Source organism: Amia ocellicauda, chromosome 5 (genome assembly GCF_036373705.1).
Source record: "Amia ocellicauda isolate fAmiCal2 chromosome 5, fAmiCal2.hap1, whole genome shotgun sequence".
In the NCBI taxonomy this organism is placed as follows: domain Eukaryota; kingdom Metazoa; phylum Chordata; class Actinopteri; order Amiiformes; family Amiidae; genus Amia; species Amia ocellicauda.
Window position 1 is genome coordinate 18,285,391 of NC_089854.1, and position 25,644 is coordinate 18,311,034.

A 25,644-nucleotide genomic window follows, 5' to 3' on the forward strand; every position below is an offset into this window, starting at 1 on the left:
AAGAGGAGTGGGACAAAATCCCTCCTGAGATGTGTGCAAACCTGGTGGCCAACTACAAGAAACGTCTGACCTCTGTGATTGCCAACAAGGGTTTTGCCACCAAGTACTAAGTCGAAGGGGTCAAATACTTATTTCCCTCATTAACATGCAAATCAATTTATAACTTTTTTGAAATGTGTTTTTCTGGATTTTTTTGTTGTTATTCTGTCTCTCACTGTTAAAATACACCTACCATTAAAATTATAGACTGATCATTTCTTTGTCAGTGGGCAAATGTACAAAATCAACAGGGGATCAAAAACTTTTTTCCCTCACTGTAAGTTGTGTTGTTTATATATATATATATATATATATATAATGTGTGTGTGTGTGTGTGTGTGTGTATATATATGCATATATCAAACATGATTAATTTCCCTGTCAATGTTTTTTTTCCTCCTCATTGCTTTACAAATAAATAAATAACCATGATAAAATACATTTCCCGAAATGAAATGATCGTGTCTGTATTTGACTCATTGAGCTCATTGAATCGATCTGCCTACACATTCTTGCAATGTGTCATCCTATTCTGAGGCATCTGTGAAAGGTCATGTTTCTAGGAATTTGTGTTGTTACATTTTCTAGGAATTCCCCAAGCTTTATTATGAATGTAGGGCAACTGATGCTCTGTAACTTCACTCAGAAATAATAAAATGTGGAGAAACCTTACACTCCCGTTGAGGAAAAACATTAAGATACTCTGAAAGGATGACAACCTCTGCATCATGGCTGCAACTGAAAGGTTTAAAAGAACCAGGATGAGACTGTTATGTCAACATGTACAAAATAAAATAATTTTAAATTGAGTTTAAACTAAACACGAAGCACAACCAATCTGACACACCCTCATACATACACACTATCATAAATTCCACATATAATACATTTCCTTTGTGTGAATAGCTTAAAACATTAAGAGCAACATCCCTCCACCTCTCCAGTCCCTTCTTTTGCAGCAGCTCCTTTGCTCCATCCACCATGTGGAGGTTCCAATGGTCTCATCCTAGTGGTCAGGCTATTGTTCCCTCACTAAGTGGGTTAAGGCCAAATAATCTCCATTATTTCATCACTATCCTTCACCTGCTTTTAAATGGGGCTGTCCAAAATACTGAAACCAGCAACAGGGCAGAAATAAGCGTTACATGTAACAGCATAAAACAGAATAATAACTTTTATTTAATATAGCACTCTTTCACACCGAGTTAAAAGCAAGACACAAATGCAATGGATACAAGAAATGAACAATAAATACAATAGATAAAAAGAAAAATAAATAAGAGTAAAATACCATAAGGACAAGAATAAAATACAATTTTCTAAGAAGCAAATAAAATACATTACAGAGTACCAAATGCAGTAGAAAATAAAAATGTTATCAGGGCAATTGAAAAAGGAACAGCTGTGTTGGAATCTCTGATTCAAATTGGGAGGGAATTCCAAAAGGAAGGAGCAACACAACTAAAACTACGCCCACCAAGTGTGATGTGTTTTGGGATAATTTTCTGCAGGAGGTTTGTGGATCTCAACTGTCTTCCTGGGACATAAACCTAGGTTCCTAGTTTCTGCTCTCCTTTATATACCCCTCACTGCCCTCACTCTGGGTGAAGTGTTGTCAGCTCTCCCTGCATCACTAAGCCTTGTTCTCCTTAGCGCCTTGTTCTCCTTAGCGCCTTGTTCTCCTTAGCGCCTTGTTCTGTAACCCTGTGTCTCTCTCTCGCTCCCTGTGTTCTGTATCTGTTTCTCTTGACCTCCTGGATTTCAGCCTTAGCCTATGACCTCGACCATGCCTCTGATCTCTCCTTGGCTTTTGTCTGCTCATTGTACTAGCTTTGCACTTGGGTCCTTTCTCTACAGTTTTACGGTCCTCCTAAGAGGCAACCGTGACACCAGGGAGCCAATGGAGGACCGGAGTGCCTAGTACCTGTTAAGATCCTAGCTGCAGCATTTTGCACCATCTGCAATCGATTTATAGAACGAGCAGGAAGGTTAACAAAAACTGCATTACAGTAGTAGGATCACATAATTGTTTGGAACAATGTTATTGGGAGTTCTGTTAGTTTTTCTAAATATTGTTTGCAAAACCATACTTATTTATCAATGCTACCTTTCTAGAGTTGGTTGAACATTGATTCAGGAACAAGATTTCAGCTGATTGAAATGGGTTGAGCTGTGAATAGCACTCTGGTTAGGGCTTTTGTAGCCGAGGACACCAAACACCATTATTCATGAAGCCATATATGAAGCCGCAATGACCCCGGGGCCATACAGGCTTTTGCAGAGCCTGGGATTTGGACATAGCATTTAAAATATGTCTCTTTAATAAGTTTAGTTTGCTGAGGCTCTCCAAGTAAAACGTCTAAACGCAGTGAGAGGAAACGCAGTGAGAGGAAACGCAGTGAAGCAAAACAATTCAACTGAAATCACTCAGTGACAGTAGCTGCAAATGTCAACAGGAAAGAAAATGTAAGTGAGATATATAGTACTGTGCAAAAGTTTTAGGCAAGTGTGAAAAAATGCTGTAAAGTAAGAATGCTTTAAAAAATAGACATGTTAATAGATTATACAGTGAGGGAAAAAAGTATTTGATCCCCTGCTGATTTTGTACATTTGCCCACTGACAAAGAAATAATCAGTCTATAATTTTAATGGTAGGTGTATTTTAACAGTGAGAGACAGAATAACAACAAAAAAAATCCAGAAAAACGCATTTCAAAAAAGTTATAAATTGATTTGCATGTTAATGAGGGAAATAAGTATTTGACCCCTTCGACTTAGTACTTGGTGGCAAAACCCTTGTTGGCAATCACAGAGGTCAGACGTTTCTTGTAGTTGGCCACCAGGTTTGCACACATCTCAGGAGGGATTTTGTCCCACTCCTCTTTGCAGATCCTCTCCAAGTCATTAAGGTTTCGAGGCTGACGTTTGGCAACTCGAACCTTCAGCTCCCTCCACAGATTTTCTATGGGATTAAGGTCTGGAGACTGGCTAGGCCACTCCAGGACCTTAATGTGCTTCTTCTTGAGCCACTCCTTTGTTGCCTTGGCTGTGTGTTTTGGGTCATTGTCATGCTGGAATATCCATCCATGACCCATTTTCAATGCCCTGGCTGAGGGAAGGAAGTTCTCACCCAAGATTTGACGGTACATGGCCCCATTCATCGTCTCTTTGATGCGGTGCAGTTGTCCTGTCCCCTTAGCAGAAAAACACCCCCAAAGCATAATGTTTCCACCTCCATGTTTGACGGTGGGGATGGTGTTCTTGGGGTCATTCCTACTCCTCCAAACACGGCGAATTGAGTTGATGGCAAAGAGCTCGATTTTGGTCTCATCTGACCACAACACTTTCACCCAGTTCTCCTCTGAATGATTCAGATGTTCATTGGCAAACTTCAGACGGGCCTGTACATGTGCTTTCTTGAGCAGGGGGACCTTGCGGTTGCTGCAGGATTTCAGTCCTTCACGGCGTAGTGTGTTACCAATTGTTTTCTTGGTGACTATGGTCCCAGCTGCCTTGAGATCATTAACAAGATCCTCCCGTGTAGTTCTAGGCTGATTCCTCACCGTTCTCATGATCATTGAAACTCCAGGAGGTGAGATCTTGCATGGAGCCCCAGATCGAGGGAGACTGTTATTTTGTGTTTCTTCCATTTGCGAATAATCGCACCAACTGTTGTCACCTTCTCAACAAGCTGCTTGGCGATGGTCTTGTAGCCCATTCCAGCCTTGTGTAGGTCTACAATCTTGTCCCTGACATCCTTGGACAGCTCTTTGGTCTTGGCCATGGTGGAGAGTTTGGAATCTGATTGATTGATTGCTTCTGTGGACAGGTGTCTTTTATACAGGTAACGAGCTGAGATTAGGAGCACTCCCTTTAAGAGAGTGCTTCTAATCTCAGCTCGCTACCCGTATAAAAGACACCTGGGAGCCAGAAATCTTGCTGATTGATAGGGGATCAAATACTTATTTCCCTCATTAACATGCAAATCAATTTATAACCTTTTTTCTGGATTTTTTTGTTGTTATTCTGTCTCTCACTGTTAAAATACACCTATCATTAAAATTATAGACTGATCATTTCTTTGTCAGTGGACAAACGTACAAAATCAGCAGGGGATCAAATACTTTTTTCCCTCACTGTAAGTCATAGCATCTCCAAAACTGGAGCTCTTGTGGGGTGTTCCCGGTCTGCAGTTGTCAGTACCTATCAAAAGTGGTCCAAGGAAGGAAAGCGGTGAACTGGCGACAGGGTCATGGGCGGCCAAGGCTCACTGATACACGTGGGGAGCGAAGGCTGGCCTGTGTGGTCCGATCCAACAGACGAGCTACTGTAGCTCAAATTGCTGAAAAAGTTAATGCTGGTTCTGATAGAAAGGTGTCAGAACACACAGTGCATCGCAGTTTGTTGCGTCTAGTCTAGTGGAGTTTTGGCGGCAAAAGGGGGACCTACACAATATTAGGCAGGTGGTCATAATGTTATGGCTGATCGGTGTATGTATGTATATATACATATATAAATATTCGCTGTTCTATTTTTTACCCCCCTTTAACAAATCTTCGCTAACAATTTGAGTCTCCAGCTCAGAGGGTTCTGAGGCATGAGCTCATACAAATGTACAGACAATGTTGAGGAAGGCAAAGGGGCTGTGTTTAATGTGGTGTATAGGACCACCACATTGTGCTACTTTAAGGACAGTGTCAGATTGAAATAGACCAGGCACTCATACCCAGCCCAGTGGAGAGAAAGATGAAAAACTGAGCTAGCTCTCTCCCACAGTGACATGTTGTAGCCATCTCCTCTCCGTATTTTTAATAATGAAGTGTGCTCAGGAGGGCCTACAAGAAGCAATAAAGCTGCATATCTTAATATAACCTTTATTTATTAATCAAATCTACTGCTGTGACAAGGTTATTAGAACAGTATTGAATGTGGTTTGGTCGATGGCTTTTAAAATAATTTGTACTTAGCTAAGACTTTTTCCAGTAACCTGGTAGTTCTTGTTTCACTTTGAACTGAAGTGTGCTCACCACACTTTCTGCCTATCCACTTAAGTTATTTTAGAGAGGACAACAAACACACATTGAAGCTATATCTAACGTGTCACAAGTCAGAAGTTCTAATCAAACTGGCTTAACTGTAGCCACAATATAGGAATGGACTGTTGAAGAATGAAGGCTGTTTTATGACTCTTGTACGGTTTATACAACAATTCAAAATTAACTATTGAAAAACAAGGTTTTGAGGTTGATGTTTTAACCCAGGCCTTTATATAATCAACAGAGGCTTATGCCTTTGCCTGTACTTGACCCATTTCTTTGCTGACTGTAAAGAATAATTGTATGTTGTTTCTAGCAATACGCAATGAACTGGATTCTTTGATATAGTGCATGCAGTGTATTTACACAAGTACTTGCAATCTCATATTTCATATTTGTGGTAACGTACAAGTATGTATGTACAATACATTATACAGAGCCTTGCATGAAATACAAACACAACAAAATGATAAGGACAGAATTGAGCTGACAAAAACCCTGCAGTATCTAGTAGCATATTCCTTTGCAGTTTGCAAGGGAGTGATGCAGAGATAATACACAGAAGTACAATGCAGGATAAGAATGGGAATATCTGTGTAGCTGGTGGTTTTATATATGGTAGTATTGAGTGAGAGTGAGAGACAGAGGGAGGGAAAAAGAGAAGGGAGATACAGAGATCCAAAACTGCTACTTTGGGCACAATACTGATTAGTTAATGTCTCAGTATTCTGTATAGGATTCCTGAAAAAGTAAAGGTAAACCAGGTAGACCTTAACAGCATCGAGGTCCTGATAACTACATTGAAAAAAGCATTCAGAAAAAAGTTCAGAAAAGGCACTGACATACATTTACAGGGCTAGACAATTGGCTGGCAATTAGCACCCTCCTTTAGCATTGATAAGAAGAGGCAGTGCAGGAAAACAACGTTAAGATCTTTTTAACAAGGTCATGAGACTTCAAGCTGTGTTTCACTAGGGAATAGGGGCGCAGACATACTCAAAGCAGAGCACATTATTCTTTTGATAATTTCCCCAAAGATACCATTAGCGTCAAATCTAAAAAAGAAGGCACATTCTTGAAATCCATTCATTACATTACCTATGAAAGATAATTAGTCTTATTATGAACCCTGAAGGAAGTTGGGGGATTGTACAGTAATGAGTCTGCACTGGGCAGACTGGGACATAAATCAATTCTGCAACTCACACAATATATTGAAAGAAAAGATCTCGGGTAAAAGATGCTTCCAAACCCAAATCATATGGCTTTTGTTTGCTACAGTCAGAAGAAATTACATTTCCTTACCTCCTAATGGCACCCGTCTCACATAAGGCTACACAACTTCCTTATTGAAAACTCATTTTTTGACAAGTACAAAGTTAATTCATTCATTCATTTATTATCGATACTCATTTTGGCCAGTACAGGGTCATGGTGAGCCAGAGTCTAACCTGGCAGGCACACGGCCCAAGGCCACTCTATGAATTCTCCTAAATTCCCCAGGATGCTCTGTGCTGAAGCATGTAGTAACATTACTACCCCCCTTTCCTCTCCCTTCCTGATTCCCCTTTCACTTCTTCACACACAGTGGCAAATCACTACTAAAGACACGTACCCATCACTAAGACATACAACTAACTTTAAATAACAGGAAAAGGCAGATGTTATGAAACCTACTTCCTCAGCAAAGCCAGACTGAGATTAGATGGGCATTGCTTCACTAAGGGATGATGCAATTATATTTAGAGGGAATGCACCATAAACTGGGTGCGTTCATGTCTGATTGCTCTTAGAGTATGTGCACTCAGTGCTTTTTAGTGCTGTTAACACATTGTTTGAGTGCATTTTTCTGCTCCGTGACAATCTGTTTCTTCATGAATCCCATGACTGCTTAGGGTGAGGAAGGTCTTGGAATGACTGTGTTTGAACATTGCTCCAAGGGAATCAATCTGTGCTCCCCCCCCCACCACTAGTGCAGATATGCATGGCTGCAGAAGAAAAGAAAGTAAAATGGGAACAGTCTGGGGACGGCATGTTGTCATGTCTTTGGATAAAGTGCCTCCCACTTTTGGACAGTGTATTATTTTCCATTAAAGGCCCTGTGTGTGTAGATCTTAGGCAACCTGGGTTTCCTTCATTAAACCTCAAGCCACCAAGATCCCCTTGGACAGCAATCTGTTGCAAATTTGTATTTATTTATTTAAACAGGGAAGACCAACTGAGACTGAGGTCTCATTTACAGTGGTGCCCTGTATTACAACCATATACAATAAAAACAACAAAACATAGACTTAAAATACATAAAAAAATAAAGTAAAAACACTTTAAGAATAAGACACACAATTCACAGTAAAATGGTCACTCAACAGCTGTTTAAAAAGTGATATAGACACAGTGGTCTTCAACTTCAGGGTCTCCTGTAGAGCATTCCATAAATGGGGGGCATTGAAGGTGAATGAAATTTATCTCAGAATGAGCCCGTGGTACCTCTAGTACCAGCCAATCCTGTGATTAGGTAGTTTCTGCAGGACATCTTTATAAACAAAGAATTACCAATGTCTGGCCCTTCTAGAAGATAAGGAATCCCAACCAACAGAAGTGTATAACAGACAATGGTGTGTTCAAAATCTTCAAAGTCTAAAACATTTAACACAGATGCAAAAGCATGCATATAAAGTATAATCACCATAGTCCAGTACAGACATAAAGGTGGCCTGCACAATTTCCTTTCTATGTCTAGATGACAGATACACTTTGTTTATATTAAAAAAATAATAATAATCTGAACTTCAATTTTTTCACCAACTCAGTAATGTGGCTTTTAAAAGACAGTTTGTCATCTAACCAAATGCCAAGGTATTTGTATGAAGGGACACATTCTAAAACCGAATTGTCCAAAGTTGTAATTTAAAAAATTTCCAAAGCAATGCTTCTAGACTTTGAGAAAACCATATACTTTTTTTGTTTCTATTTAAAACAATTTAAGATCAATAAAGGAATTTTGTCAAATTTGGGAATCAGACTGCAATTGCATAAATGCTTGAACAAGAGATGGCGTTGCCGTATATACAGTGAGGGAAAAAAGTATTTGATCCCCTGCTGATTTTGTACGTTTGTCCACTGACAAAGAAATGATCAGTCTATAATTTTAATGGTAGGTGTATTTTAACAGTGAGAGACAGAATAACAGCAAAACAATCCAGAAAAACACATTTCAAAAAAGTTATAAATTGATTTGCATGTTAATGAGGGAAATAAGTATTTGATCCCCTATCAATCAGCAAGATTTCTGGCTCCCAGGTGTCTTTTATACAGGTCACGAGCTGAGATTAGAAGCACTCTCTTAAAGGGAGTGCTCCTAATCTCAGCTCGTTACCTGTATAAAAGACATCTTTTCACAGAAGCAATCAATCAATCAGATTCCAAACTCTCCACCATGGCCAAGACTAAAGAGCTGTCCAAGGATGTCAGGGACAAGATTGTAGACCTACACAAGGCTGGAATGGGCTACAAGAATATCGCCAAGCAGCTTGTTGAGAAGGTGACAACAGTTGGTGTGATTATTCGCAAATGGAAGAAACACAAAATAACTGTCAGTCTCCCTCAGTCTGGGGCTCCATGTAAGATCTCACCTCGTGGAGTTTCAATGATCATGAGAACGGTGAGGAATCAGCCTAGAACTACACGGGAGGATCTTGTTAATGATCTCAAGGCAGCTGGGACCATAGTCACCAAGAAAACAATTGGTAACACACTATGCCGTGAAGGACTGAAATCCTGCAGCACCCGCAAGGTCCCCCTGCTCAAGAAAGCACATGTACAGGCCCGTCTGAAGTTTGCCAATGAACATCTGAATGATTCAGAGGAGAACTGGGTGAAAGTGGTCTCAGATGAGACCAAAATCAAGCTCTTTGCCATCAACTCAACTCGCCGTGTTTGGAGGAAGAGGAATGACCCCAAGAACACCATCCCCACCGTCAAACATGGAGGTGGAAACATTATGCTTTGGGGGTGTTTTTCTGCTAAGGGGACAGGACAACTGCACCGCATCAAAGGGACGATGGACGGGGCCATGTACTGTCAAATCTTGGGTGAGAACCTCCTTCCCTCAGCCAGGGCATTGAAAATGGGTCGTGGATGGGTATTCCAGCATGACAATGACCCAAAACACACAGCCAAGGCAACAAAGGAGTGGCTCAAGAAGAAGCACATTAAGGTCCTGGAGTGGCCTAGCCAGTCTCCAGACCTTAATCCCATAGAAAATCTGTGGAGGGAGCTGTAGGTTCAAGTTGCCAAATGTCATATTCGAAACCTTAATAACTTGGAGAGGATCTGCAAAGAGGAGTGGGACAAAATCCCTCCTGAGATGTGTGCAAACCTGGTGGCCAACTACAAGAAACATCTGACATCTGTGATTGCCAACAAGGGTTTTGCCACCAAGTACTAAGTCCAAGGGGTCAAATACTTATTTCCCTCATTAACATGCAAATCAATTTATAACTTTTTTGAAATGCATTTTTCTGGATTTTTTTGTTGTTATTCTGTCTCTCACTATTAAAATATACCTACCATTAAAATTATAGACTGATCATTTCTTTGTACGTTTGCCCACTGACAAAATCAGCAGGGGATCAAATACTTTTTTCCCCCACTGTAAAACTGTACCATAAAATGGAATGTACAGTTTCTCACAAGAGTTACAAATATAATTGTAAACAGTAAAGGCCCCAAGATCAATCCCCGGGGAACTCCTTTATGAACAGCAATAAATGTAGATTCACACCCATCCATTACTACAGCTTGAGTTATTTCACTGAGGTAGTTTTTAAACCACAAACATTTACCAATATCCATGCCCAATGATGACAGTTTTTCAGCAAAACAGAGTGATCAACAGTATCAAAGGCTTTAGACACATCAATGAATAGTGCAACATAAACTTAGTTTCTCATCCAAGGCCTTTGCAATGTCATCTATAACCAGCATGGTTGCTGTGTTTGTACTGTGTCCTGGTCTGAAATGAGATTACAATTCATTAAATATACTATTTTCAGTTAAAAAAGAACACAGCTGTATATTTACTAATGACTCCAGTATTTTAGCAAGACAAGATGCACATTCAGCGGTGTAGAGGAGAAAGAGAATGTCGAGAATGTGGGTTTCCCAAAAGCTTATGTAAGTCCGATATCTGTTTGCTTAAAGCTACAACTTCTTCCCTGTAGCCCTTGGCTAGCAGACAGTTTTCACATTTAAAGTCTGGGTGATCATGCCTATCATGGAACAAGGTGAAATATACACAGCTCACAACGTTAGTAGTGTTCACAAAATCCCTCCTCCCCGGAACTCGCCATACTTCCAACGCAATGTTCCGCTGTTGTTTTTACTGCCTGGTAGCAACCCTCTTCCCCAACTACTTTCCATAGCATTGAATCAGATTGGATGGGAACCTGAACACGTGTTTGGCACATGGATCAAGGTTTGGGACCTGACTGTAGGGATTCATGTTTTTACTCAAGAATTTCCAAGATTTTTCTGTGACCTGAAATTCAGCTTCCCCCACTGTATGACTGATTCATATTACCAGGTCATGCCAAGTCAAAGCCCAGGAGGCAAACAGGCAAACTGGTACTTAGCCAAAGGAGATGGCCATTGACATGGCCATAGACAGCAAATGGATTATGTTTACAGGTGGCAAGCTTACAATTCATAATGGTAGAGCATAGCACACATTTAACAAATTAAAAAATACTACTTAGCCAAATAAGTGATGTTACTATAAGAATATTAACATGTATGATATTCAATTCGGAGGTCAAGGGTGGCAGTACAGTAGAGAATGGTATGCAATTATTGAAGGGTAAAGAATACTTTTAGCCCTGAGTACGGGTCAAAAGTACAGTACAATATTATTTTCCAGGTACGGTATGGAAGGAAGGTATACCTTTCTTGAACCTTATTGTGAATTGCCAAATTTGCCAATGAGTTTAATGTTAATTAATATAATTTGTACTGCAGTAATTTGTGATGCCAGAATATTGTCCATGCAATGCAAAACACATTAATTTTAAAGTGACAAATTCATTTTACAACTATGCTCCTTTTCTCTTTGTTTTTTAATATGTTTTTATTTTAAGGGATGAAATGAAGTAGTAAATTATGGTACAATATTTTATGGTATGGTTTGAAAGAGATTTTATAGGTACAGGCCAGAATTATGGTATGCTTTGTCTTGAATTATAAGAAACATTTCATACCACGCCATACTGTAGTGTTGTGTAAAGAATGCACCAAACCTGTTTTTTTATTCATTTTAAAACAGTTTTAACAGACCATATATACTTTCAATTAAACAACCAATATATCATTCTCAATTTTCCCTAGCTTATGGTTTACACTACATGAAGACCTCACTATTTTTCTATGTAGAGGTGTGCCAAGTATTTGACATAAACAAGTATTGTAATTATTGTGGCCATTTTCCCCATTATGTGTCAGAAACGAGTGATAAATCAAATTATCTGTTACTCTAAAGAACTTGTGTAAACACTGAAGTGACAATGCTTAAGAACAGAAGAATGATTACAAATGACAAAAGAGGCCTCTTGGCCCATGTAGCTCATTTGGATGCTGATAAAATGTCTGTTGGTCAAGTCAAGAGAATGTAAACCTTACAAAGGAGGAGGATAAAAGACAGGGCAGAAAATCTGTCAATCCAGTCAAGAAAACCAGTTGGCTGCAAGGGAGGGGGATGAATGACAGTTCTGGAGCACAATGGGTCGAATGGCCTCCTCTCGTTTATAAACTTTCTTATGTTCTTATGTAGTAGGGATAAATGATTGTCAGTCGTGTTAATAAAACCAATCTGCTTTGTAAAGTACTGTCCACTTACAAATGTCTGCTTAAACTTAAATAATGGAAATAACTACTTGTATCTGTTGTTGATTTCCAACAAGGTTTTGTTCGTGTGAAACATGTATTAAGAGTGGATGTTGTAAGGACACCATGTTTCATATATGTTATGCTCGGGAAGGGTTTGCAAATGCTGGGTGAGGGCAACAAGGAGAGAAGTTGGGAAAGTAATCTCTTCTCTTTTTGTAGCTGATTTGAAATGTGTTCATAACACTGCAGCCTGGCAGGACTATTTAGACCAATGTCAGCAGTGGGCTCAACTGAAAAGCAAATTGTTTTCCCCCCCATCTCCATTATTCCAAGTCACACCCCAATTCAGTTTTGACAAAATTGCCCCCTCTATCAAAATACTGGATCCACCCTTTATAATTCTTTGTTTGTGGCAACAGGGAAAATTGGGAAAAGCAACAAAACCTCTTTATTCTGTACTGTGGAGAAACAGGTTAGGAGGAGTTCACCTATATGATGATGTGTCCTTTCCTAGACCTCTACCAGGCTGTGGTATGGCACAGGTATCACAAACCAGGTGTACTAAAGAACCAGAACAATGAGCCACTTGTTACATACAGCATCTGGATTGGAGCCATTCCCCCTCTCTGACGTGTCTGAGGCCTTAGGCTTTCCCAATATCTACACTAATCATAAAGCATGTGTAGTACAGTCAGTTCTTTGGTTCAAAGGTTGAGTGATTTGTTACGATTTGCATTTTTACATATTCTTACTGAAGACATCATCGGCCCATTAACCAATTCCAAATTCCAACAAGATCTGTATTCTTTCCAACAAATTAATTTCTCGCTGGCTCAGTCCCCACTTCAGTGAAAATAATCATGACTTAGTATTTTTATTAAAACATGCTGTCAATCACATTTGGGCCTGGAGCCAGTTAAGTTTACATGCATTTTTTCCCCCTGATTTTGTTCCTCAAAGGGAATGCTTTCACCATATCAGGTGTTTGATGTGACTAATAGTGTTTTGGGGGGAAAGGAAAACTAATCAATCATGATTAATCTGCATTTCCTGGGGTAAGAGTCTGAGAAAAGAGACCATCAATCTGACTCTGGATGTGAGACTATTTGATGTCCCCATCAGTATGGCATCTACAGTTTCTGCAAAGATGCAAATGTGGGCAGAACTCCAATCCTTGTCACATTTTATAAACGTGTAGCTTTAACTTTCAACTGGCTGTATGAATCCTGAGCTCAGGAAAGGTAGGGAAGGCCCTACTAATTCTATGTGGACAATGACAATAAAATAGAAAACCCTTCATCAGCTAGTTCAAGTGTTGCTGTGGCACCCCAAGGGCACAGATGTAGAGCTTAAATATCACAGATGAAGATAATCATTATATCAAATCAAAATAGCAGAATTTGTCTCAGTCAGGCAGTGTCTGATTTGTGGTAATAACATGGACCACCAGTCTACTTTTGTGAGGCCACAATCCCAATATGGGCTGCCCCATTCTCAACAGCCTTTCTCACACTTAAATATTCCATGTGCACAGAGTAATTAACTACCAAGATCCATGTGTTAGGGAACCAGCTGAGCTCGCATAGGGTTAGGTCACCTATTCCCTTCAGTATCAGGTGGCTTGAAGATGATCTTGTTTTTGTCAGTGTGTAAGTGGAATGAATAACTAAACAGAGACCCACATAAATGCTTTAGGTTGGTGCAAGGGTTCATCGCCACTCACATGTTTTATTAATTTCATAGTAAAGAAAAAGCTATTTTAACCTCCTGCTCCGTATTGGCAGTCTGACTTGCAAGGGAAACCTGACATGCAGCTGGACTTTATTGCACTGTGTTACTCAGGCTTTATTTATACCACACAGGCCCCTGCTGTTGTTAAGCCCTGGCAGCCAGGCGATATGGGCTGGTTCTAAAAACATAAACTGTAGAACATTGGAACAGTGGAACAGTGGAACACAACAGCCATTTAATCTTTCGTTAAAATACATATTTCAAAACACAAGCAGACTATGAATTGATTGACAGAGATTAAAGTAGTAAAGTGAGCACAGTATTTTAAGCATATCTTTTGGGTAACACTGAATTAAAAACAAAAGTTGTATTTCATTTTGCTGATCTCTCCTAAAGGTAAAAATGTAGCCTGTTAAACTGTTCTACACTGCTGTTGCAGGCTTAAGGGTTGACATTTTAAAACCCTTCCACACATTTCAATATTTAACACGTTAATCCCCGCATCAATGGAAAGAAAATTATGTTTAGCACTATAATTAGCCGTCTAAAGCAAAGAAGATAAGATGTGAAAACAAGTGTGCAAAGTGCAAAAAAAAATCCTAGTTCACAAAGGTCAGCATTGTAATATTTAGGATTCTGCTTTGACAGTTTTCTTTAAGAGGATTAAATAACAAAACAGCACATTTAGCTTTGAATGTTTCCAACAGCTTGTGATATTCCTTTTTGGAAATAATCCACTACATCTTTGTTTCTGGTTTTAACTATCTGAAAAACCAATGTAAAGGGATAATGCAGTTCTTGTCAGAGCTATTCCTTTTCAGAATTGTAAAATTGTAATCAGCAGTGTAGTTGTGTTTTCATTAACAGTTTGCTGTACTGCTTACAGTTGGTACATCTTTTACCACACAGAGATGCGGCTGGGCTACACCACTGACAGGAAACTACTACCAATACACTAGACAGAAATGTAGCCACTTTTTTTTTCATTTCTTGTTCATACTTTGTTTTTGTCATTTCATTTTCATCTCATAAATCATTTTGAGTTTTTTTCCGTTTTGATGCCATCTTTTGTCCTTTACTCTTTTTTCATTAAAGTTCTGCTTTTTGCTATCATTCTATTTTTTATTAATTCATTTGTCTCTATTTTTCAAAAAGTTAATTCTACCTGTCTGCCATTTTCTTTCTAATCTATATCTCTCGGCACATATCCCTTACCCAGTCAAGTTTTTCTGAAGCATTTTTTTTTTCAGTATCTGCAAGCATTCTGTGGTCTGGACAGTTACCTGTGAACATTAACTTCATTTTCACCCACTAATTTCCCTAACTATAAAAAACATGCCCAACAATGAAGACCATGTGCAGCAAGATATATTGTGCTTCAGGCAAACAACTACTTGTTAACTGCTGTTTTGTACTGTATCATAACATTCAGTCAAGTGAAAAAAAACAAAGCAAATTATAGAAGGCAGCATAAGAAAAAGAAAACAAGAGGCCATCCTATTCAAACCAGCACATTTTGTGTTTTATTGGAAAAGCATCGGATTTACACTCAGAGGTCCGCATTTCTTGGCAAGTCACAAGAACTGGAATTGGAAACAATACATCTTGAGACCAGAGGGACATTCTTAATGTTTAGTTCAGCATTGTTCCTCTTTAATCACTGTCTCAGGTCAGTTATTCCAGCATCTGTTCCTTCACCAATTAAATTGAAATGAGTCTTAGTTACAGAAAAAAATAGGTTTCCTGTAGTTCGCCCAGGCATTTACTTTACATTTTCTTTCCTGCTCTTCCCAATACATTCCTGTAAGTATCAATCTAACTTAATCCATCAGCATATAAAACTGTGCTACAATACATCACTTTATTTGTGACTCACAATATGGACCTAAGCACACAGCACAATGTTTTGGAGCTGCATCACCAGGCAACACCAGTGCACAGAAAGTCATACAGATAAATATGAATACTTATGCTATGGCTGTAGTTGAAAATGCTTACACGACCCTCATTTGAAACGTTATTCTGTGATTCCTTCTGTGTAATACAAATCGTTCATTAAACTCTACTACATGTCTTAAAAGTTACTGAACACTGATTCAGCCCCAAAGAAACCTTTAAAGATAACCATCTGTAGTTGAAACTGAATCCCCCCCCCTCAACCAAAATGCAATTACATTTAATCTCCATAATTATTCCTCCCATAAACACATTCAAATAAATCAATTACACTTTCAATTACAATGCATTTGAAATGTTTATCTATGCCCTTTGGAGGCAGAGAAGATAAACAACTTTTGGACAAATAACTCCCACTGTATTTACTCAAAGGCATCACTCACTGAATCTGAATTATTTTTACAATTTTCCTCAATTTGCCATTTACCACTTTCCAGATAAACTGTGTTGTCTGTTGTGCATCTCTGCCACTCTTACTGAAGTAGCAACCCACCACTAGTCCCCTCTTCCTCTCCTGTTAGGATTTTTGGCAGTCACAACCTAACTCTAATATGCCCATGCAGAGTAATTTTTTCAGTTTTGTTCCTATTAGAAGATACAACAATAACACAGCAAAAGGGGTGGGGGTGGTCATTTGTGAAACAGATGGTTTACAAACTGCCTCAATGAGAGGCAATACAAAAACATCAGCACACAATGCAGAGGAAAAGACATTTGTTATTTGGACAGAACAGGATATTAAATCTGCAATATCCTAAAACATATTCACTAGATCCTTTTGCATGAATATTTGCTGAATGAAGCTTTTTATATCAAGTAGAGGAGATGCCTGGTGAGTTATTACAAGTCATCAGAAGCTTCAGACTGCCACTAGCCACCTTCTCCTATGAATTCTAGTATCATCATTTGAGAATCTCACAGTTGTATACAGGAATCAACTCACTTTTCCTACTTTGCAGCACATATAAATACAACCCCTGAAAAAGGTTTAATATCCAAAAACAAAACTACAAGAAAGAAAATGTCTCCTTCATTAAACAATATACATTTATTTGTATTAATGTCAAACAATGTGAGACTGTTTTAAAAGCCACGGCTCTAAGTGCCTTGTCATTTGAGAAACATACCACTGAGTTATTTCTCATAATGTTCCCTTATCTCAGGCAGGCTATTTTTGAAGTCAGTCATCAAGATTAGTCTCACCCAGAGATCTAGATTTGGCAACTTTTAAAGACAAAACAAAACAACCATCAGCAACAACACATTTTTTTAGAAAAACAGAAATCAGGATATATTAATCTAGCAGTGTCTCACTCAGTAGTTCAAGACTGCCAATATACATCCTTGTGGAAAATCACAGACAAATTAAAAGTATATGAAGACTCCTAATGACTCAAAAGATATAGATTTTTCCCATAGATCAGGATGTTTAGATTCAAACATATGCAGGGAAGCAGTGCTGAGCCCAGGCACAGACTGGTGTTACCAATGCAAGCTGTACCCATGCCATCAGGTTGGCACAAGAGCTCTGGTTTGCATTCCCAGAAAACAATACTGGGAAACCTATACACTGTCCATTCCCAAGCAGTCTGATACATTTGGGTTTATATGTTCCATGCATTTGCAAACTTTCAATTGATAAATTGGACTGATCAGCATTTCAGATTTATTTAACTGCGTATGTGTGTCTGGAAATATAATCAAAAGTAGGGAACAAACTCTAAATTATTTAATTAATCAAAGCAATATGTTGTTGAAAATGAGTTCAACAGTTTGCAGTTATTTAAATTAAAGAGCCAGCTATGGTACTCAGAGCAAAACAAAAATACAGAAAAGCACTCTAAGACACAGGATTGAGAACCCCAGACTTCAAATGCTAAAAGACAAATAATATTACAGGCTCTCTTCTTCAGTCCACCCCAGATTAAATTAAGCAAAATACAAAAAAAAAAAAGTACTGCATTGATACACAGCTGATTAGTAACAAACTGTTGACAGATACAGTTTCATTTGATGAAGTGATGTGATGTGATCACTCTAGAGTGTTGGCTTTAAATCTTGGCAGCATGTTCTCCAGCAGTGTTCAGATGTTTGATACTTTGTGAACTCCACTGAGGAACACTGAGATTATAAAAGCACTCAAAGCATTTGGGTACATTTGATTTCATTACATTAACTAAACAATTTTTGCGAGCAAGAAAATAAAAGTATTATCATATTTATTTATTTATGTATACATTTATAATAATTACAAAAATTGCGGGCAAGGAAAAAAAAAAGTATTATCATATTTATTTATGTTTGTTTATTTAGACCCCGTTCACACTTGAGACTAAGCCCTGGTCCAGATCAAAACTAGTCCCTCTTTTCGACCCGGCCTAATGCGGCCTAAATGTAACTGTGACGCGCCGGGCCTGGGCCGGTGGAAAGCGTCAGCGTGTGACGCAACTCAAGCCCCGCCCCCAGAGAAAATCAACACAGAATCAACAGAATAAACACAATAAACACGGGCACCGACACAGCATCAGCGCTGCAGGACACAGTATTGTCTCTGTATTGTTTGAATGTCATATCGATCTATAGCCTTAAATGTACTGTTACATTTCGCTAGCTCACATCTTTATATATATATTATAAAAGTCTAGGCTAAGTAATGAGTTATAATGTAAACAGTTCAAACTACTCGGTCGATTAAAATACAATTGTGTAGCTGGTAAACTTGCTATTGTTTGTTCTTGTACTAAGGATGATTGAAGTCTGAAATTTAACAGTATGCATTTTACACGTGGAAATTGCATTGTGAAATTGTGAAAGGGACCATAACTTTATTAATTATCCGAATTTTGGATTAAAACGATATAAATTTAAACAAAGCAGGTTTCCATTCAAATCAGTGCATTTTAATACGAGACCAGCTATTTACTATGCAATATGAAATGCAGTTATATTGAGCTGAGCAGTACAATCACAAATGCCGGCGCTGGAGGAAACAACTATGACAATGCAGAAATGAAAGCGCTGTTTACAATGTGGATGATAAAGTTAAAACAAACCGCAGGAAGTGTGCAGCGCTGCTGTCTGAGGATATTATAACTATAGACGCGTCACAGAGGCTGCTTTCGATGCATACGATTGCATACAAATGCACACGATTTATTGTGATTTAATGCAGATGTGCTAATAAAGGTGTTTCGCTTTCGGGTGAACTCTAACAGCACTTTTAGACTTGCAGAACCGAAGATAGACATTTGAAAAGGGAAATATATGAATTAGATTCCCCATTGAACCAGCACATTTTTAATTATTTTAGAAAGCTTCGGCTGCAAAGGGTTAATATTACTTTCAAATAAAATATAGAACCGAACAATAGCCAATCGATGTTAATAAGTTGTGATTAAATACAGCGCACACACCTGTAAGCAGACCTAATGTCCTGCGTCACTGGTTTGTTTGAGCAGATGTTTATTCCCGGCATGCATTTCGTTTAGGCCGGCTTTTCGCCCGCATATGTGACGCACTTAGGCTCCTAAAACCGCAAGTGTGAACGGCTTTAAATCTTGAAAAAGCCGGCCTAAATTTGAGGCGGCCCAGGGCCGGCCTAATAAGTGTGAACGGGGTCTTACTTATATGTGTGTGTGTGTGTGTGTGTATATATGTATTTCAGCTGGAGTCAAAATGTTTTAAAAATAGAGCAGTTAATATTATAACTAATAAGTTAACCATACCTACTAAGAGGTATTTATTGAGAGTGGGTAGATGGATTAAGGTAACAGCTGGTGTATTTAAAGTTCAAACATACAGCAGAACCTCTCTCCCTCGGATGTTTTCTGGTGTGTCTAATACAAATTTAGATTTTTTTATGAAGGAAATTTGAACATTTGTGAGTGGGGGGATGGAGTGGGGGCGTTGGCAGAATCCGGGGAATTAACTGCTAAATATCTACGATCATGATTTCTAAACCATTAGAAACATTATTCTGTTGGAGTGTGCTGTTATGTCCTGAAAGTGAATGTAATTTACTTCCAGTTTTTACTTCCTTTTTCATTAACAACGAAAAAGCAAAATTGAGCAAGTAACTTATTTTAGTTATCTTTATCACAAGTATAAAATATGGTATGCTTCACTCACATTGGTAACACTTTATAATAATCACTAGCCATGACCACTGAACATTGAATGAGGGGAGTGATACAGACAGAGTACTGACAGAGTACGACATCTAAAATATATATGCTAATCTTGTTTGATTCATTTTTTTCTCCTACTCAAAAATTGCTATCAAGAACGAGTTTGTTGTTTACTATTAACAAGAGGGACATTTGTTTTTTTTAATATAATCTGGCCAGTTATCCTCATACTAAATATTACTTTCTATGGCACTCCTGATAATTTAGAACCAAGAAGGGTTGAGTATTTCAGATTGATTTTGTTTTCAGATTACCCACTTCCCACTAGGCCTTTGGCATTGATTACTGGGTTTCAGTCCCTTGCTAAGCCTTTCAAGCAAAATACAACCCTTGGAGGTTGAGCAAGTATGGTTTTGATTTATAGTCCATCTAGAATAATTCATGCAAAAAATATTTAGAGGGACTCATAAATTACTGATTTAATTGTCTGTAAATTGGCCAAAATCCAATGATGAAATATCAAAAGTCAAAAGCTCATATGGCTATTTTATTATGTTTTTTAATCTTATTTTTTATCTTATTGTTGGAGAGCACACTTTGTTAAATAAACATAACACATATAGCTTTTTAACTATGTGGCTTAATGTCTGTAGCCTATATGAAGAAATTTCCAAACACAAACGTCCACAGAACACCCACTAATCCAAACTGCTAATGCTATACATTTTCTAAGCTTCTTATTGTGTTTTGAAAGTTTTATTTTCTTTCTCTGAGACTTGGACATTCATACTGCATACTGATTAACTTTATGATGTCACAAAATACAAAATGCAAGACAGCTTATATTTGAATGGCTAAGAGTGTAAATGTTGCCCGCTATTCCTGAAATATAGTGCAACACAATGCAATGCTGTCCTGCTGCACATTTTCTGCTGAGCTTCTCCTTCCCCACTGTATTACAAAGACCGCATTTCTGCTATTCAGTGTAATAATTCACAATCTAACTCCATCCAGACATGTGTGTTTGCATGTCAATCTTTGTGTTTAGATATAAAATGGAGATTCATGTAAATTGGAAATCCATTTAACTGGTAATGCTAATGATGTGCAGGTTTAATGCATCTAATCAGAACAGACTAAACTCTCTAATACAATATCAATGCAGCAAACAGACCCCATGTCTTATGCTTAATTGTGTTTTAACATCATATAGGGAGTTGACCAGACTGCATGTTCAAAATTCGGCATTGAACAGTATATCCTTGTGCGACCCGAAAACTGTTAATTTATTAAGCTGGATTTTATATTTACATTGGTGTAATGGAAAAAGCAGCAGAACGTAAACAAGATTTTTCAACAGTGACCACAAAGACTATTTAATTGAGCATTCAACTAACAGTGAAAGACAAGACTAAAAATGGACAAAACACATCTCATCCTTTTCAAATGACACTTTGGAACAAACAATGTATTGTTTTATATATACATACAAGTTTTTTTTTCATCCTATACACAGCCCACTGTGAACTAGTAAACTGCCTCCTTGCTTGAAATACAGTTTTGTTTTGTTTATTGGGAAACTAAGCAACAACAATATATTAACTGGCACTTCCAAAAATAAAATGTACAGAACAATTTTCAGAAGGCAGAGGCATATGCTATGTGCTAGTGTAGTTATTGCACAGAGCTAATAGTAGTAGTAGTAATGGTAGCAGTCAACAAAAGCTTTAATTTAAGGGTGCAAAATACACTGTATAAATGCATTATAATCCGGGAATTAACGTTTTCTCAAATTCATAAATAAATAAGATCAATATTGTGATAAAAATGTTGCCTAGATAATAATTATTAAAGGTTAGTTACTACAAAATAAATGATAGTCTTTTTAATACTGTACATTATATAAAGTATTTAACAGTGTAATTAGCAATCCCTAATTTTCCTGATTTATTATGAGTGTGAGTGAAATACCGATAGGATTAGAAATTCGACTTAGTTTTCCACTATTCAAGTCTGCCTTGGTAAATTTAGCCTAGGATTTTTTCACTTTTAACACTGGTTTACTGTGATTTAACTGTAGTTTTACAGTGGTTTTCTACAGGTTTAGCATGTCTTCACTGTGCTTTACTACCCTGTACCTTGAATAAAGCATGGTCTCCCATTGTAAACCAGCCATAGAAAAATGTATCATAGTATATTATCATATTCCCATGGTCTCGTGTAGTAAAGCACAGTGACAGTAAAACATAAACATAAACATAAAAAGTGCCAAATTCTATAGTACCTTAACCAAAGGTAAACTTGCAAAAGGTTATTTTAACCTTCTGAGGTTTATCCAATGGACAGCACCTGTGCAATAATTAACTACAATCTGGGACAAAGGGATTTTGCTTATGAATTTGTGTGCTTGTCTGGAAATCGTTGACATTTTTTCTGTTCTTAAGGGTACATCCTATATCAGAGACTTTCAATCTCTACACACCACGTATTATAGGAGTGAGGAGAGGTGGCTCAAAAGGTCAACCCTAATCCATTTCCATTTCCATGCTTTCAGTGGCATTCTGGGACTTAACAGTTTCAACACTTGTACCTGGCCAGACTCATCGATGCATATATCGATAATATATACAGTCATTTGTGAATAGACTCAGGAGAAAGATCATCTCTGTTTGATCCATGTCGAGTTAAAAAACTGCCCGTTCTTTTTTTATTGCACTTCTTAGCAGATGCCATTATCCAGGGTGACTAACAATTGTTACAGTATATCACATTATTTTTCCATACAATTACCCATTTATACAGTTGTTTTATGTTTTTGTTTTTACTGGAGCAATCTGGGCAAAGTACCGTGCTCAAGGGTACAACAGCAGTGTCCCCCACCTGGAATTAAACCCATGACCCTCCGCTTCAGAGTTTAGAGCCCTAACTGATACTACACATTGCTGCTTTCTTATACAGATTGTCCTGACAAAGCATGAAAACAATGTGTTATATTATTGTAGAGCTACACATCACTTTCTATGACACATATATCTGAGCTTAAAATACACGTAGCACCTGGTCTTAGTTTATACTAAAACCTGTGATGGGAGAAACTACAATGCAACGGTGCTTGTATGTTTCTAATAAGATGATAAATAATCTGTGAAAAATCAGCATGTGGTTTCCTGTAGTCACGGCATGCAGTTTTTTGTCTTTATACTCCTCCAGTGGAAATACATTTCCCAGCTGTTAGGAAAGTGTGCTCATTTTTGCCTTGAGGAAAACAAGTGCTCACACCATTACTAAGTCACTGCAAGACAATGTGGATGAGGCAAACACTGATATTCAGGAAGCATTACAACTGTATTACACGGGCTCATCAAAACAGCTGTCAAAAAATATCTACACTGTTAAACAAATCTTTCGATAGAACCATAAAAGCAAACCGAGGTTCTATCCTGTGGCTGCCTTTAGATTCTTGTGGAGTCATTTTCCATTCTATGCAGAAACCAGGGTCTCATTCGTCTATACCTGATTACCTAACTGACTATTTTTCATGTAATGAAATAATGATAACTGTTGAGGTTAAGACTATTAACTAGGTGCTGTCACATGGCCAGATAGGGTTGTTGTTTGGAAGACATCCTTTCACTTTTCAGCAAAGTGTAATAGTGGTAACCTGAAGATAAGGACAATGGCTGATTTTTACTGATTAGATTCACAAAACAGTAGGCATTGATGTTAAAAGATGATACTGAACTACACTGACACACAGAATAGTGCTTGCTTTTATTCCAGCTAAACTCACTTCAGTAAACTGCGACTTTGCTCATTTAGACCTTTTCAGTTGTTTCTTTTCAGTAGCTCATAGAAAGCTGACGATTTTAAGCAGCTGGGAAAAAAGTTTACAGGTATCTTGAAAATCAAACTACTTAACAAAAGAAAGCACTTAGCCCAACAAAAGAAGTAAAGCCATTCACTCACAGTGAGGGGCAGCGAGCAGATGACAAATATGGTGGTCATGGAGGCCAGAAGCATCAGGTGGTCGACCTCCTCCTCCCCTTGGCCAATCCAGCTCTTCCTCTTGCGGTTGGAGGAGACTACAGAGCCCCGGCGGCTGAGCTGGTTCTTGTACATCTGGCACAGGCTGACGATGACCGAGCCGTTGCACAGAAAGACGGCGACAATGAGGAAGGCCATGAGTGTGGCGTAGGACAGTGAGAAGGCCAACACTTGGCTGCCATCACCCTCCCCGACCTCCATCTTGATGAAGCACCAGGTCCCTGGGCAGTACTGCTTATATTTGCCATAGCCAAGGAAGGGTAGGGTGCAAAAAATGCAAGTGAAAATATACACCAGTGGCAGGAGGACCTTGGCAAAGCTGCGGCTGATGTGCTTGGAGTAGAAGTAGGGGTGACTGATGGCCAGGCAGCGCTCCACAGCCATGGCGAAGAGGATCAGCATAGAGGCCAGGCCGAAGAAGGTCATGGCGAAGGCAAAGAAGTCACACAGGCCATGGGTGCCCACCAGCCCCAGCAGGGAGGTGTTGCGGGCATAGGAAACGAACACCAGTGGGCTGAGGAAACAGGTGCCCAGCAGGTCAGTGACGGCCAGTCCGGTTACCAGGATGCAGAACACTGACGACTTAGACCGGTGCTCCTTTCTGTGGATGCCCAGGATGGCCAGTGCAACGACATTGCCCACCACCCCAGCGATGAACATCACAGTGCTGGCCACTGGGTTTCCATCAGCGTGGATCCTAGTGGTGTTCTCACAGGTCTCATTTGGTAACATGTCTCTGAATGGTGAGTGATGGAGAGAGGGGGGGATGGCCAATCTATTCCAATTAATGATCCCCTCTCCTAAGCAGCATCTTTCACAGCATCAGGAAAGAACTATGCTCTGAGAGTTTATTGTTGGTGAGGTCTGACCTATATGAGACATATGAATGACTGTAAAAAGGCTATGGAATACACAGTGAAATAAAAAAATAAAAAAGGTGTTTTGTTTCTGTAAGTGTATAATTGAATCTAAGCATTTATTTTAAATAGATAGTTCCTCTTATATTTACCTGTTATTTATTGATTTATTATCATTATATATTATATTATATATATTATAGATATTTTCCGACGAATGAATATACAATAGCTGGTTTCTCTCTTACCTTACTGTGTACTGTGTATTTCTCCAAAATGTGTTCATTTATATGAAATCACGCACAGCAGTTGCAGGATCGTCGGTGTCCAGTCCCATGAATTTAAAAACGAGCACACTGTCACTGTCTGGAATGATCACATTTCCATCAGTTGAAGGACTTCACTGTATCCGGCGCTGCTTAGTTGAAAAAGTCCTGCCTTTCAATTTCGCCGGTAGATTTTGGATAGACTTTCTCGTGTCTTTTCCTATCAAGCTGTCTCAAGCTTAAGTTTGTCTCAACTTAAACTTCTCTCTCTCTCTCTCGCCCTCTCCCTCTCTCTCCCTCTCTCTCTCTCTCGCCCTCTCCCTCGCCCTCTCTCTCTCTCTCTCTCTCTCGCCCTCTCTCCCTCTCTCTCTCTCTCTCTCTCCCTCTCTCTCTCTCTCTCTCTCTCCCTCTCTCTCTCTCTCTCTCTCTCAACTCCCGTTCACCACGAGCCGAGTCTCACTTCTCTGTGCTGTCTCGAGGGCGGGCTGTGCTCAATGCACCGTCTTTACAGCGAGGAAACACACGCCCTATGGCAGCCGGCATGCAAAGCCAAGAGGACAGAGGTTTGGAGTGACAAAACAAGCAGAGAAAACACACAAAGACGACTAATTATTAATGAGCAGGTGCACATTCCTGAGCCTCGTACAACAAGACAGGACATTCGTTAAAAGCGGAGCAACCTGTTTTACCTTTGCTGCAAACTGCTGGC

The 25,644-nt window shown here is 38.9% G+C and overlaps 1 protein-coding gene across 1 annotated transcript in view; it reads right to left on the bottom strand.

The window, feature by feature from the left end:
* The window catches only part of ptgir (prostaglandin I2 receptor), a 43,730-nt gene extending 18,408 nt beyond the window's left edge, over window positions 1-25,322 (bottom strand). Inside the window, exons 1-2 of the mRNA XM_066704099.1 lie at window positions 24,918-25,322; window positions 23,735-24,681 (exon numbers count right to left, since the gene is read on the bottom strand). Of these exons, the coding sequence (XP_066560196.1) occupies window positions 23,735-24,544 (810 nt within the window). The 5' untranslated portion in view covers window positions 24,545-24,681; window positions 24,918-25,322. The remainder of the gene's footprint in view (window positions 1-23,734; window positions 24,682-24,917) is intronic.
* Between the last annotated feature and the right edge of the window lie 322 nt (window positions 25,323-25,644).